Source organism: Sitophilus oryzae, unplaced genomic scaffold, assembly GCF_002938485.1.
Source record: "Sitophilus oryzae breed Bouriz unplaced genomic scaffold, Soryzae_2.0 scaffold_115_pilon_pilon, whole genome shotgun sequence".
In the NCBI taxonomy this organism is placed as follows: Eukaryota; Metazoa; Arthropoda; class Insecta; order Coleoptera; family Curculionidae; genus Sitophilus; species Sitophilus oryzae.
Window position 1 is genome coordinate 740928 of NW_022145793.1, and position 15327 is coordinate 756254.

A 15327-nucleotide genomic window follows, 5' to 3' on the forward strand; every position below is an offset into this window, starting at 1 on the left:
AAAAAAAAAGAGAAAGAGATTGTCAAGGTGTATGTGGCGCCATCTGTCGGAGAAGCGAGCAACTAAAACCGCAACGTGTCCAGAAACCTGAAGACAATATTTTGTAGCGCCATCTCCTAATCAAGTCGACAAGTAAGCGAAGCAGACAATAGAATGGACTAGTAGATGGCGGACCCGTCCCCATAATTTTAGATTGTTCGAGAAACACTCTCCACAGCTATATAAAAGAAGCGCTTACGACAGTTGGGGAAGTTTAGAGTTTTGAAAATTTGAATATACCGCGTGGAAATTGAAAATCGAACAATTTGGTGAAGGAATCTTATAAATAGTTAGTTTGTTGTGGGTTATAAGTTAGTAATGTGTATAAAGGAGAAAAAAAAAAAAAAAATTCGTTTAAGTATTTTATCGTGATTTTAAATTAGTGGCCCCACGGAATCCGTAACAATTGGTGTCGAAAGTGCGATTCAAGAGGATTTTAAGAGGAAATTAAGTGGATTGGAAGATTTTAGAACCCGAATTAAGAGTATTTTTATGGTTGGTACAAGAGAACAAAGCGAAAAAAAAATGGAGGAAGTAAGCAAGTTATTGGGCGATTTTATGGAGAATATGAGAAGAGAGAAGGCAAAAGAACAAGAAAGACTCCGTAGAAAAGAAGAGGAAAAACTACGACGTCAAGAAGAACAAGACCAACTACAGAAAAATGCCTTGATGGAGAATCAAAAAATTAGACGCAAGAACGGTTGGAGAAAATTGTTGAAGATTAAGAAGTGCGTCGCCAGAAAGATAAACAAGAAGAACAGGACCGGCTTGAGAAAATTCTGGAAGGCTTAGAGACGCGTCACAAAAAGAAAGAACAAGAGGAACATGACCCGGATCGAGAAATTTTACAAGGTTTTGAAGTGCGTCGACAAGAAGAAAAACTTGAAGAGCAGGACCGTATCAAGATAAGTTTCGAAAAAATGGAAAAAAAGCAACAATCAATGTTGGAAGTACGTTGCAAGGAACAACAGAACCACTTATAAGAAGCTGTAGAAGATCTGGAGGAGCGCCTTCAGCAGAAGATAGAAAGGTTGGAGATGGACCTACAGAAGACCAAGGTAAAAGTAAAGACACCTGGCGCTCAAGGAACAGCGAACCTTAAGGCCCCGACCTACGATGGTCAAACGACATGGACAATGAACCACCGTCAGTTTGAAGCAGCAGCCGCTGCCAACGGATGGACTGACCAGAAGAAAGCAGCGGCACTTGTCATCGCGCTGCGTGGCCCTGCCTTGGAACTGCTGTAAACTATTCCTGCAGCCCTACAGCAGGAATACCAAACTTTGGTCGCTGCACTGGACATAAGATATGGCGACCAACATCGACGCCAACTTTACCAGGCCTAGATCAAGACACGCATGCAGAGGTCCGGAAAGAGTCTGCAGGAATTTGAAGCAGACTTACGTCGGCTGGTACACCTGGCATATCCAGAAGCACCGGAAGGGTTTAGGGAGGAACTCGCCGCCCAGTGTTTTATTAGCGGATTGAGGGACAACGAATTACAGAGGGCGCTACAAATGTCACGATTTTCTACCAGCAGCGAAGCACTGGTCGGGGCGCTGGAAATAGAAGCTGCTTTTAGCGCCATCCCTAGACCGAAGATAAGATCAGTAACAGTCGAGGAACAGCCCGAGAGTACCCACAGAAGTTGGAGGAGATGGTAAAAAAGTTCGAACAAACTATGTGAGCTACTAATAAACAAAGGAGTCAACAACACCCAGACAGAGAGCTATAGAAGATCACAGGACATAAGGTGCTTTAGATGTGGCAGGAATGGTCACATCAAACGGGATTGCCGCGTTCAAATGCGATCCCGTTCACCATCCAGAGACGTAGGCACCAGGAAAATTAAAATCAGTCAATACTATGGGGCGAGTATTGACTGGGGAGAACAGAGCCTCCAGGATTTTTTCCATTAGGAGTCTAGGAAGAACCGCTGATAGTTTGGTGATCGACGGGAAAGTCAATGGAAAGGGAATTCGAATGACTGTGGACACTGGCGCTATGGTAACGTTGGTGCGGGCTAACTCAGTGCAAGTATTGAAGCTGATGCCTCTTAGAAGAAGAGTGTATTTCGGGGGGAATGGCCGTTGTACGGGGAGAGGCTATCGTCGAACTGAAGTTAGGAAATTTGAAGTTTCAGCATAGCGTCTTAGTGGCTGATATTGAAGATGATTTTATCATGGGCATGGATGTGATTCGTCAACATGGATTTTCGTTCGATCACCAGAGAAATATCTTAAATATTGGAAATGAAGAGTTTATTTTATAACCAGACGAGGGACCAGGAAGAATGGATGTAAGATCAGCGGAAACGGTGGTGATACCTGGTAATACCGAGAAGATCGTATTCGGTAAAGTGGAGGAAATCGCTGGGTGCTGTGTTGGACTGGTACAAAGTAGCGACAACAAACAGAATAGGTACTTAGTAGGAAAATCATTGGTTAACACCGACAAGAATATACCGATCAGATTTGCGAATGTTTTCCCGAATTGTGTCAAGATCCAAAAAAGTGACAAGATAGCCATCTGCGAACCTGTAAGAAGTGTCAACCGATGTGATGAAGTGTCGTCAGCTGTTTCACAAAAGGCATCCCAAGAAACACTAAAACATCTAGAACAGCCATGGGATAACCTAACACCTGAGGAGAAACAAAAGGCTAAGCAGTTCTTGCTAAAGCATGGCAGTATTTTTGAGAAGAACAACAGTGGAAGAACGGATTTTGTGTAGCACCGGATTAATACTGTTCATGCTCAGCCGATTCGACAACGTCCTAGAAGAGTTCCCCTTTCCAAACAACAAGAAAATGGAGACAATGGTGAAATAAAAGGATTGTTTAGAAGAGGGAGAAATCGAAGAATCATCAAGTCCATGGTCATTTTCTGTTGTTTTGGTGACGAAGAAAGATGGTAGTACACGATTCTGCGTGGACTACAGGAAGGTCATTGACGTCACTAAGAAAGATAGCTACCCACTGCCATGTATAGATGACACATTAACAACTCTGGCAGGTTCGTGCTGGTTCTCCACTCTCGACTTAAAGAGTGGATACTGGCAAGTTGGTCTGGACGAGGAAGATAAGGAAAAGACGGCTTTTTCTACAGGAAACGGACTATACCAATTCAAGGTCAGGCCGTTTGGATTATGCAATGCTCCAGCCACTTTCGAACGTATCATGGAGGTGGTGTTAAAAGGATTAACTTGGAAAACGTGCTTGTTTTACCTCGACGATGTATTGGTTAGGAAGAACTTTTGAAGGAGCATTTGCGAAATTTAGAAGTCTTTGGCCGCATACGGAATGCTCACCTGTACTTAAACCCGAAGAGTGTAGCTATTCCAGCGACAAGTGGAATTCTTGGGTCATGTAGTCTCGGCAGACGGAATTTACACCGACCAGAAGAAAATCGCTGCGATCAAGGATTGGCCTAAACCTCGCGACAAGCATGAATTTAGAAGTTTTCTGGGTTTATGCACCTATTACAGAAGATTTTTCAAGGGATTTGCCAATATAGCTGCACCCTTATATAGACTTACAGGTGATGAAGTCGGCTACGAGTGGAACACCGATTGTGATTTAGCCTTTGGAAGACTTAAGGCGGCTTTATGTTCAAGTCCTATTCTAGCCTAACCGCAACAACAAGGGAGGTATATCCTGGATACCGACGCCAGCAATATCGGCATAGGTGCAGTGCTATCACAAGTGCAAGATGGCGAAGAACGAGTGATGAATATTACAGTCGAGTTCTATCCAAACCAGAAAGGAATAACTGCGTTACCCGGAAGGAGCTGCTAGCAATTGGGAAGGCAGTTGATCATTTCATAAATATCTGTACGGCCAAGAATTTTCAATTAGGACAGATCATGCGGCTCTCAAGTTGCTTATGGAGATGAAACAACCGAAGGTCAAATAGCACGATGGCTCGAAAAGCTCCAACAGTATCACTTTAACATCCAACATCGTGCTGGAAAATGCATGGTAACGCAGACGGTTTATCCAGAAGACCCTGTCGAACCGATTGTAAGCACTGCTGTAAAACGGAACAACGTGAAGGCACTGTCATGATAAAGAGTTTTAAACTTGGAACCGATGAAAAGTGGACGACGACACAATTGAGGAAAGATCAAATGGAAGATCCAGACATGCGGAGCATACTACGTCTCAAGGAAGGTAACGGCGAGAGACTACCGTGGCAGGATATTGCGAACAGAGGGCTCGTTTTCAAAGCTCTCTGGGCCCAGTGGAATTCACTGGTTATTGAGAATGGTTTGTTAAAGCGCACGTGGAAAGTGCGGATGGCAGGACAGTAACAAATCAGTTACTGGTACAAAGGAAGAAAGTTACCCAGGTATTGGAAGAAATTCACGATGGTAAAACTGGAGCCCATCTTGGAGTAAACAAGACCTTGAGAAAGCTGAGAGATCGTTTTACTGGGTGGATTATTGCGAAGATGTCAAGAAATGTTGTCGACAATGTAAAACTTGTGCAGCCAGCCAAGGACAAAGCACTCGCTCTAGGGGGGGGAAAAAAAAAAAAAAAAATGAAACAATAAACGTTGAACTGTCCCCCCCACGAAAATCGCTGTTGACATTGCATGCCCATTCCCTGAAACGCACAAGGGCAACAAGTACGTTTAGTGGCGATGGATTATTTCAGTAAATGGCCAGAAGTTTTGCCATTCCAAACCAAAAAGCATCGACTGTAGCTGAAAGTATTGGTAAATAATGGTCTTCGGTAGATTTGGAATTCCCTTAGAGCTTCACACTGACCAGGGAAGGAACTTCGAGTCAAGATTGTTCCAGAAGATGTGTGATCTGCTTGGTATTCACAAGACTAGGACAACAGCTTTACATCCGAAGTCTGATGGGATGGTCGAAAGATTCAATAAGACCATTGAAGAACACCTCTCGAAAATGGTGGCCGAACATCAAAGAGATTGGGATCAACACATACCGCTGTTCCTAATGGCGTATAGAAGTGCAGTTCACAACACCATCGGACTTTCACCATCGAAGATTTATTTGGTCGAGAATTACGGTTGCCTTGTGACTTGGTGTTCGGATCACCAGACGACGGCACCACAAATGTAGAGGACTACGCGGATGAACTGAAGGAAAGGTTAATGGAAATTCATAAGGCCGTGAGAAGTAAGATTACGCTAGCCAGTGACCGGATGAAAGCTCGTTACGACCTCAGAGCTAATTCTACGGGATTTCAACAGGACGATATGGTATGGTTATATAACCCACAGCGCAAGAAAGGGAGGTCCCCAAAGTTAACTCCAGCATGGGAAGGTCCTTATACAGTCATCAAGAGGATAAATGATGTAGTGTACCGGATTCAACGCAGCACTAGAAGTAAGATGAAAGTAGTTCATTTGGATCGATTGAAGAGATACCAGACAGGAAACCTTGATCGGACGATCAAATTTGAGAAGGGGGCAATGTCAAGTGTGAATGTGGCGCCATCTGTCGGGGAAGCGAGCAACTAAAACCGCAACGTGTCCAGAAGCCTGAAGACAATATTTTGTTGTAGCGCCATCTCTTAATCAAGTCGACAAGTAAGCGAAGCAGACAATAGAATTTACTAGTAGATGGCGGACCCGTCCCTATAATTTTAGATTGTTCGCGAAACACTCAACACAGCTATATAAAAGGAGCTCTTACGACAGTTGGGGGAAGTTTGAAATGAGTTTTGAAATTGGAAATAACCGGCGTGGAAATTTAAATCGGACAATTTGGTGAAGGAATCTTATAAATAGTTAGTTTGTTGTGTGTTATAAGTTAGTAATTGTGTATAAAGTGAGAAAAAAAATTCGTTAAGTATTTTATCGTGAGTTTAAATTAGTGGACCCACGGAATCCGTAACATTATTTTTTCCGAAACGCCTCGTATGTATTGAATTGTAAGTTGTATATATTGTGTATTTTTATCTATGTGTCTATGATTTGGGGTTTGTATTTCTCGTTTAATGTTTTGTCAATAAAATATGGTGGATAGTCGTTTTTTATTAATGTATTTTTTATGTGGTTTATGCCTCTGTTTAGTGAAATGTCGTCGGTATATATTATTTTTGGCCCTAATCATATAAACTTTTTATAACACCTTTTTTTACACTTATACTGTGATTAGATGTGAAAATTAAGTATCTATCTGTGTTTGTGGGTTTTCTGTAAACATCTAAAATTAGTTTATTTGAAAATTTGACACTTAAAATCATCAAGAAATGGCAAACGATTACCTCTCTCTACTTCTATAGTAAATTTTATGGTAGGTTCGCGAGAATTTATATATTCCAAAAAAATGTCTATTTCAGAAACGTTATGTTGCCATATTGCAAAAATATCATCAACATAACGCAGCCATATTACAGGCTTTTTTGAAAAACTATTTATTGTATTATTTTGAAAATCTTCCATAAAAATATTACCACAAACTAACTTAAACAGATGCGACACCTTATGGGAAATTTTGTGTTCAAAAAGACCTATGTTCGGAAGTGCGACGACAGAGCGGCGATACCGTCGATGAAGGCAAAATATTCGGCCAAACAAACAGCCGTGGTGATTTCAAATCGTTCCCGCACACCCCCTTCTCTAAGCTTCCATTTTTTTCGTTCTTTCTCGCATTTAACCTTGCCTTTGATACACCGCGCCGCCTCGTCTGGCCGTCGCAGCCGATGTACGATTATAAAGTTAAAGCGAGATTGCCAGCTTGAATTTTTTTTTATGTGAGAATTAAAATTATTTTTTTTTTTTTTTTTTTTTTTTTTTTTTTTGATAATAATAAATAACTATAATTACATGATGTTAGGAAATATCAGCTAATATTTATTTGTAAAGTTGAGAAATTTACCAAACTTTAAACAATGGGTTAGAGAATCAAATACATATGTATAAAGAAAATGGACGATATCTTTAAAAATTAAAAATGATATAAATTCAAAATATAAAATTTTTTAAAAGAATATGGATTTTGTTTGCCAGCTTGCCGTTTGTATTTAGCTGTACTTCCAGCTGTTAATTTCAAATATTATCTAAAGTCTATCTACTATTAAACAGCTTAAATTATCTTTAATTATTTTTATATCCTGCTTGTTAATAGTTTATGCACTACTATCATTTTATTTGATAATTTTAAATTGATTTAAAAATTATTTTTTATAATTTTTGTTATTCAAAAAACGGTTTGGTTTCGAAAAGTCCTTTTTTATCGAACCTTTACACCCACAGTCAATCCGTTTTGCCAAAAAAATCATCAGCTTAAACGTCAAGCAGTTTAAAGCAAAATCGTGATTACTCAATGGTCCATTATTTATGTAACACCCTGTAAAATTTTAGATTTTTTAAAATATGTAAAACACAACAAAATAAATATACGTTTTTAAGAACTTTTCCGAAAAACTCATCGGTTTTTAAATAAAAAAATTCTAATATTTGAGGGATGGTTTCACCCCTTAGATTCGAGTTTCGAAAATCCCTTCTTATCGAACCTCTACACCCTAAAGTCCAATACCGTTTTCCAAATCAGCTTTTTACGTCAAAGCGCTTTAAGCAGGAATCGTATTAATCAATTGACCAGATTTTTCGAAACACCCTGTATACATTTTTAAAAATCTTAAATTATGTAAAAAAACCAAAAATAACATATAAAGTGTTTAAGCGTTTTTAGGAAACTGGCCGTTTTTTAAATAAAAAATATGTAATATTTAAGGGATGGTTTTACCCCCTTGGAACTGGAATTCGAAAAAAATTCTTCTTTTCGAACCTCTACACCCTAGAATCAACCTGTATGCCAAAATTGAGCTTCTTACGTTGAGTGGTTTGAGCAGGATCGTGATTAATCAGTGAGTCAGTCACTTAAGAATTTTATATATTAGTAGGTATAGATTGTGAATGTATCAAAAAATGAAAAAAAACTAATGAAATTAAAATCATCTCTATTTGATTCCGAACTACAAAATTCCCTCTCTATTTTCTACACAAAGCAGGCGTGGCTTCTTAGTAAACGAATGGAGGTTACTTTGCTGGTCCGCTGTAAAATTCGCCTATATGACAAATCTAACGGAAAAATTTGCCTGGCGCATTCGCCAAAATGTAATTTTCACATTTGCATTGTTTGTCGCATCTGTTTACGTTACTCTGTGATATTACTTAACAAAGGAGAGAGAGGTGATCCCATTGCCATACCGAAATCTTGTTGAAAAAATTCATTATTTAATTGGAAATAAGTAGTTTTAGCACAAAGTGTCAACAATTCCAAAATACTATCTATGTTTAATTTTGTTCTATCTATTAAATGTGTATCTTGTTCTAATCTATCCCTAACTATTTTAAGTGATTTATCTACCGGCACATTAGTGAAAAGACTAACAACGTCAAAACTAACCATTAAACTGTTAGGAGTTATATTAATTTTTGAAATTTTTTCTATAAAATGTGGTGTGTTTTTAATGTAAAAAAAATTTTTTTTTTTTACTTTTAACAGTGAATTTAAATATTTTAATTAGTTTTTTTCTTGATTCTTTATATTTTTCTGCTTCCGACGACGGAAAGAGAAAACTTTCCGAAACGTTAAGCATTTTTTTCTTTGTTAGGCAAATTTTTATTGCTGTAAACACAACTTCTGACAAGCAGCGTCCGTTTAGGTTTAACGCAGAAGCGTTTACAAAAAATAACTATTTTATTTTGTAGATTTTTCTTGCAGTGCAGTGGCGAAAAACCCATAAGGATTTTTTTGGACAAATACTTGTATCACCCTCAAAATGTCATTCACTACAGGCGCTTGTAAGGAAATTATAATAAGTAAAAAAAACGAGAGATTGCACATGTTTTTTAAAACACCCTGTATTTGCCTATGTTATCCTTACAGTTTCCACAAAATGGAATTTTTGCAGGCTCCATGCAGCTGCCATGCCCAACCATACCAGCCCTCATATCCGTTTTGCTACAAGTTGAAAACGAAAGCTGCTTTATGCCTGTAAATTTGTTAAATACTTGAGGTGCCATAAGGTGGCCACGGCATGTAGGATCAGTCAGGTTGCGGTGTTTGTCAGATTCATCGTGCTTAGCACCAAAACTGTGTCCTACAAATAGAAATAAAATAATACTTAATAGAGTACAGGGTGTCTCATTTTCGTATGTTTTATGGGGTTTTGTGTTTTATGAGTACTGACTTATGAACTGAAGATGCTACACGCATATTTGTCCTAGCCCCCTCAGTTCCTGAAATACAGGGCGAATTTGAAATGTTTGCCTTTTTCAACTCTTTTGTATCTAGATTATTTAATAACTTATTGAAAACTTGCAGTGACGTTAACTAGTTTCTCGCTGCGAGCTGTCATTCTTGAAATAGAACGCAAACTTGTGTTTTTTAAGTGGGACACCCTCTACATTATTTATTTTATTTGCATTGTTATGAGGTTTCTAAAAATTAGTGATGGGAAAAACCGATTAATTTCAATAATCGAGTACTCGACTATAGTCTATAAAATGAATAACTTTGAATTTTGACCGTTATTTTTTACCAACATGGCAAATATAAAATCCCTCTATCCAAAAAGTTACTGATATTCTTTAAAATGAGTGCCTGAACGAATCAGATAGGTAACTCTTTTTATTTTCGTGAAATAGAAAAGGAAAATAATAAAACAAGTGACAGTTCTTCCTATTCTTGCAAAAATCAACGCGAAATGTCATAATTGATAAAAGTAAAATGTCATCAGCCTTTGACATTTCTAAATATCAGACCAATGCCGTCTCTAATAGAACAGCCTCGGGGCGAGATTTATGACGTCACGCTAGTTAGATACTACGGATTAATAAATATGTTGTAGAATACATGGAAAACATAATTATTCCTCGTATTTTTGGTCTGTATTTTAAAAATGATATAGTTTACATGAAATATTATACATAATATACAGTTAATAAATACAATATATATACCGATTTATAGTAATAAATACTTTGGCAAATAAACTATGAACCATACAAATGCAGCAAATGTTTTATAATATACAAATAATGAATAGGTACATAAGATAATGGGTAAAATGTAAAATATATTTTAAATTTTGGGGTTTGAAAATCGATCTAATTTAACATGAAAAGCGATGGCTATGAAATAAAGATCGCTGTCATTTTATATGTAAAATTATTCTAAAATTTTTGATTTTCTTGGGATTTAGGTTCGGGAAAAACGCTGATTAAGTTTTCATTTGGTTTTTCATGATTTTTTTTGGTCATCAGTGTTGTGTCATGAAAAAAATAGTGTCGAATATAATCCAAAAAATTACATATAAATATATATGTAATTTTGAATAATTATATTTTCCATGTATTCTAGAACATAATTAATCCGTAGTATCTAACTAGCGTGACGTCATAAATCTCGCTCCGAGGCTGTTCTATTAGAGACGGCATTGCATCAGCATGGCCGCAAGCTGCTAACCTAACAGAATTTACACTGGAAAAGCCCGCGGGGACTGTCAAATTCAAAGTTATTCGTTTCACAGACTATATCAAGCGATTGCAATAACCGAGTGATCACTCGAGCGAAATATCGCTCGTATTTAAAAATACGGTTTTTTGTCCGTCTCATGTTGTAAGTACTCGTTAACGCTAAGCGCCAAGCAGTGAGCTGCGTGCGCAGGGCACATATTCTTTCGGTAATAAACGGCAAGTAGCAAGCGGCGAGCGATTCGCTTGATCGCTTGATTTAGTTTATTTCGAAGCATTGTCGATGTAGGCGTAACCACCGTAATAACAAAGCCGGACAGCTTATTCGTGACGTCATCAACTGGAGGCCTAAACTTATATTTTAAGAGGTGGTAGATCTGGCCAAAATAAACATATTTTCTCTTTACCATTTTTAAAATAAATTGAAAATAACCGAGTTATTTAACTTTGAAAATTTAAAAAAATAATCGCAACATTTTGAGAACCGCCGGCAGATATTGCCAACTACATCCAATTACCCGGATCAAGCCCGGATATCAGTTAATTCGACGCACTGTGTTGCCATATGGACAAGAAAGTACATGTTTAAAAGTAAGTCATAAAATCACAACACCTGAGGAGTTTGCAGAGATGCATTACATTTTTAAGATTATGATATTATTACATAAAATAAATTAAAAGTTAAAAAAAGTTAAATTAAAAAACTTACCCAATATTAAAAAAGATACTTATGACAGATCGATGTAACTGCGACAGTTCTCTTTTTTCGATACACACTTAACTAAAATACACTTCATTGTGCTGCTTTACTTGTACATGCTATTATAAAAACTGCTAAAATAACAGTTCCCATTTTTAACTTAACATATTATTTTCATATAGGGCTTCATCACAATTTGAACCACTGATTTACAAAACATCTTGAAAAGCACGTTACACATTACTTTGAATACCTTTCTGAATGAATAAATGTTGAGAATTATTGTCTCTTACCGCCACTTTACGAACTACTTTCAATCTAAGAAAATACATGTTTCACTCAACAATTTTAAATACGTATTTTGTTTTTTCGTTATTTTTTCGATGTACTTCGACAATTCCGTCGACAGCCCAACCGTCGGCCAAGACAGCCGCGCATCACTGGTTGGTAACTGGAGAAGTGTCTAGTCCTAGCAGTCAACTATTAAGCTTGACCAATCAGGTTGGTTAGCGTGGTTATTTGGAGTGTGTTAATCCATTTGTATTTGTCAAAAACTCTAACGTGATTGGTCGGGCTTAACAGTTGCCTGCTAGGGCTAGACACAAGTGGTAACTGGCGTAACTGTTCACTGTCCTTTGTCGCGCCGGCGTGTCGAGCTTGCGTCATGCGAGGTTGCCGTAGTTTCAACAATTTCAAATTCAAGACACTCGAAGCAATCAAATTCTTGTTAAATTTTAAAAATAAAACAGAAAAACATGAAAGGAAACAAACAAAACACAAATGAATTGATTATTGGTAAGGTCACAAAAAAGAAATTTCTAGAATGTTTATCGTAATTCAGAATTCAATATATCGAAAACAGCCCGACGAATAATCAATTCGTTTTTGTTTTGTTTGTTTCCTTTCATGTTTCTCTGATTTATTTTTAAAATTTAATACGAATTTGATTGCTTCGAATGTCTTGAATTTGAAATTGTTGTAACTACGGCAACGTTGCTTAACATCGTCGTCTGACGCAAGCCCGCCACGACGGCGCGGCTCAAAGGACCAGTTCACACGTGGCACTCTTGGACGACGCGCGACGCGACTGTTGGGCTGTCGAAATACATCGAAAAAATAGCGAAAAAACAAAATACGTATTTAAAATTGTTGAGTGAAACATGTATTTTTAGATTGAAAGTAGTTCGTAAAGTGGCGATAAGAGACGGTATTCAAAGTAATGTGCGCTTTTCAAGGTGTTTTGTAAATCAGTGGTTCAAATCAAACAGAGAAACATGAAAGAAAAGAAACAAAACAAAAATGAATCGATTATTCGTTGGTCTGTTTTCCATATATTGAATTCTAAATTACGATAAACATTTTAGGAATTTCTTTTTTGTGACCTGGTTGTGAATAATATGATGAATCATTTTCGTAAACGTCATAAACGTAATGTTTTAGCTAATTTTCGGTGGTTTTTGTTAAGTTTTCATTGAAAGGGTAAGTACTAAAAATAATTAATGTGTTTTTTTTCTATAATAATTATTAATAATGAGCACTGATAAAAGATTAAATTTAACATTCCTAATTTTTGAGTAGAAATTTGTCTATGAATTTATAAATGTAGAACTATGTAGAATGTGGATAACATAGGAGGTTGCAACACTGCAAGGTTTAGATACACCGTAGAGAAATCGCAGGTGAATAAAGAAGTGGCACTAAAAAGTTTGTTCAAATTTCCCGGAAAATGCCAAGAAAAATTTTAAATTTTCAACATTTTTTTTTCGCAAAAAAACCCTCATAGGCGTGTTTCTAGGGTTGAACTATACTACCAGTTAAAATATTTGCACTTATTTCTGGGACACCCTGTATAATCTGTTGTAATTTGTTGTTTTAACTGTCAAAATCTTGTCAAAACATATATTTGGTTATAAATATAAAATGGAATGCCCCATTGGTCGCACTGCAAGCACACCAATGGACTCACGCACAAAAACGAATCAATCAAAGAAACGCGATATAGTATCGTCTTTGTCAATCACGCCAATATTTTAGAATAAGTAGGAGGAGCGCAGGCAGATGATTAGACCGGGCCTTTAAAAACCTACGTCTGCGGTAAAAATTTACGTTTTTAATGTAAAAATGATAGCGCGCGTGTCGATTCTAACTTCATCAAGCGATGAATCACTCCCAAACATTCGTGGCGTTTACTATACTATTCTAGCTTTATAATTTTTTTTTTAATTTTTATTAAACATTTCATAGAAATTAAGATATAGCGACACAACTTTATACGCAATTGTTAGCGTTATTCGAGGCACCATCAAAGAAATCAATATACGCTTAGTCCTAGAGATATTAAAGCTTAATCATTTTGCCATAGAAGAGAAAAACGAGTGTATTCCACGCGTAATTGCATTTTTCTCTGTTAGAAAAATATGTTATCGATATATTAAAAGAAAGCCCCTTACTAGTTCGGTGACAACAATTATTTATTTTATTTATCGTATGGCAAGGACATCGTTTAACAGATATTACAAAATAATACACGTAAAAATATAAACAATACAAAAAGATATAAAATATATAAATATAAAAAGAACACGGTATATCACAAACAAAATACGCGCAACGGAAGAAAATAAAAACGTCAAGATTACAATAACTAAAGGCATAGACAAACAAATAAAAAGAGACTGACAAATCTCATGGTATAGAGTGGGACCGCGTTCCCGTAGCGCAACTCAGAATAACAATTTTGAAACCAATTAGCAGGACCATGGCAGGACGTACGTCTTTATTGCTATCTTTCTTTATTATGTGTGCTTTATATGAAAAAGAAAGAGATAGGTATAAAACGTATCGTAAGACATTATCGTACATTCTGGCTGGCGGAAAATTTAAATTAGCCATTATTAGTAGTATTCTTTCATTCTGAAACTGAAAATTTTCACTTAAACTAATTTATTCCCTATACCACGTAAAGGGAATGTGGTGTAGGGAATAAATCAGTGTAAGTGAAAATTTGCAGTTTCTTTCAGAACGAAAGAATACTACTATTATAAGGGAAATTATAAAAAAAGCAAAAATTGTACTGTTTTATAAACATATTTATTTATACATAAAAATAAATAAACTTTTTATAATATAATAACAAAAAATAACAGTGTTTATTCCACCCACCTACCAATTTTAAATGCAGAAGAACTGACTATTGCAGGAAACGATCGCCCAATTTTTTTAAAGGGCATTAAAATCTCATTTTCGAAAAAACTGCCTAATTGCAATAACAAAGTGAATATCCAAGCAAAGAAGAATTTACGAGAATGATCCTGAACCATTTTCAAGTCCAGTTTTAATCCTAAAACAAAAGTAAAATAGGTATATTAATAAAGTTTCTGGTTACTATAAACCAGCTATAAACTACCTACCCAAAAAATGAAAAAAATTAATTGTATTAATTTGTTATGTTAAGAGAGGTTCGAAATATTTTTGACACTACTACCACGGCATATAAATCACACGGCAGGCTAACTCTGCTCAGATTCCATTGTTTTAAATTTCTATAAAATTTGACCTTGACGGCGCCATTATCATTTCCTAGTCAGGGCCGGATTAAAACGTATCAAAAAATTTCTCAGAAAATAAACTATTGTTAGACATGGTCGTATTAAAAAAATACTGTAATTGACTGAAACCGAATTTTATTTACACAATACTTTTGTCCAAACAAATGAATCGTTAACCGCGCATACTTCTCGAAAAGTAAAAATGAAAAAATCAATTAAATATTTCACTGTAGAGAATAGACAATTAAAATTAAAAAACATGCAACTAACAAAAATATGCCAGGATTTACAAACAAGAATTAAAGTAATACCAATAAAATATTTATTGAACAATATAAAGAGGCTACGTACAAATTATGCCCATCAATGGGCGTAGCAAATTTTATTAATATTCAAATTTCACAAATTAACAAATCCACAATTTTTTTTGAGAAACTTCTATTTTTTTCATGGCAGGAAACAAAGTAGGTACCGCATTGTATTTTATACGGTTACAAAGTGAATTGGTAAACATTTTAAATTCAAAATGAACAGAACACAACTTGTACTTGTGGGCCTTATTTATATCTTCAAAATGTATTT

General features: G+C 36.2%; 2 protein-coding genes across 2 annotated transcripts in view; one reads left to right on the plus strand and one right to left on the minus strand.

Moving 5' to 3' along the window:
• The window catches only part of LOC115887394 (CCR4-NOT transcription complex subunit 11-like), a 140466-nt gene that overhangs the window by 108689 nt on the left and 16450 nt on the right, over positions 1–15327 (plus strand). The gene's annotated exons all lie outside the window — the stretch shown is intronic.
• LOC115887387 (disintegrin and metalloproteinase domain-containing protein 10-like) overlaps positions 1–15327 on the minus strand; it is a 36299-nt gene that overhangs the window by 11280 nt on the left and 9692 nt on the right. Inside the window, exon 4 of the mRNA XM_030906802.1 lies at positions 8907–9122. Coding sequence (XP_030762662.1) covers positions 8907–9122 — 216 coding nt within the window. The remainder of the gene's footprint in view (positions 1–8906; positions 9123–15327) is intronic.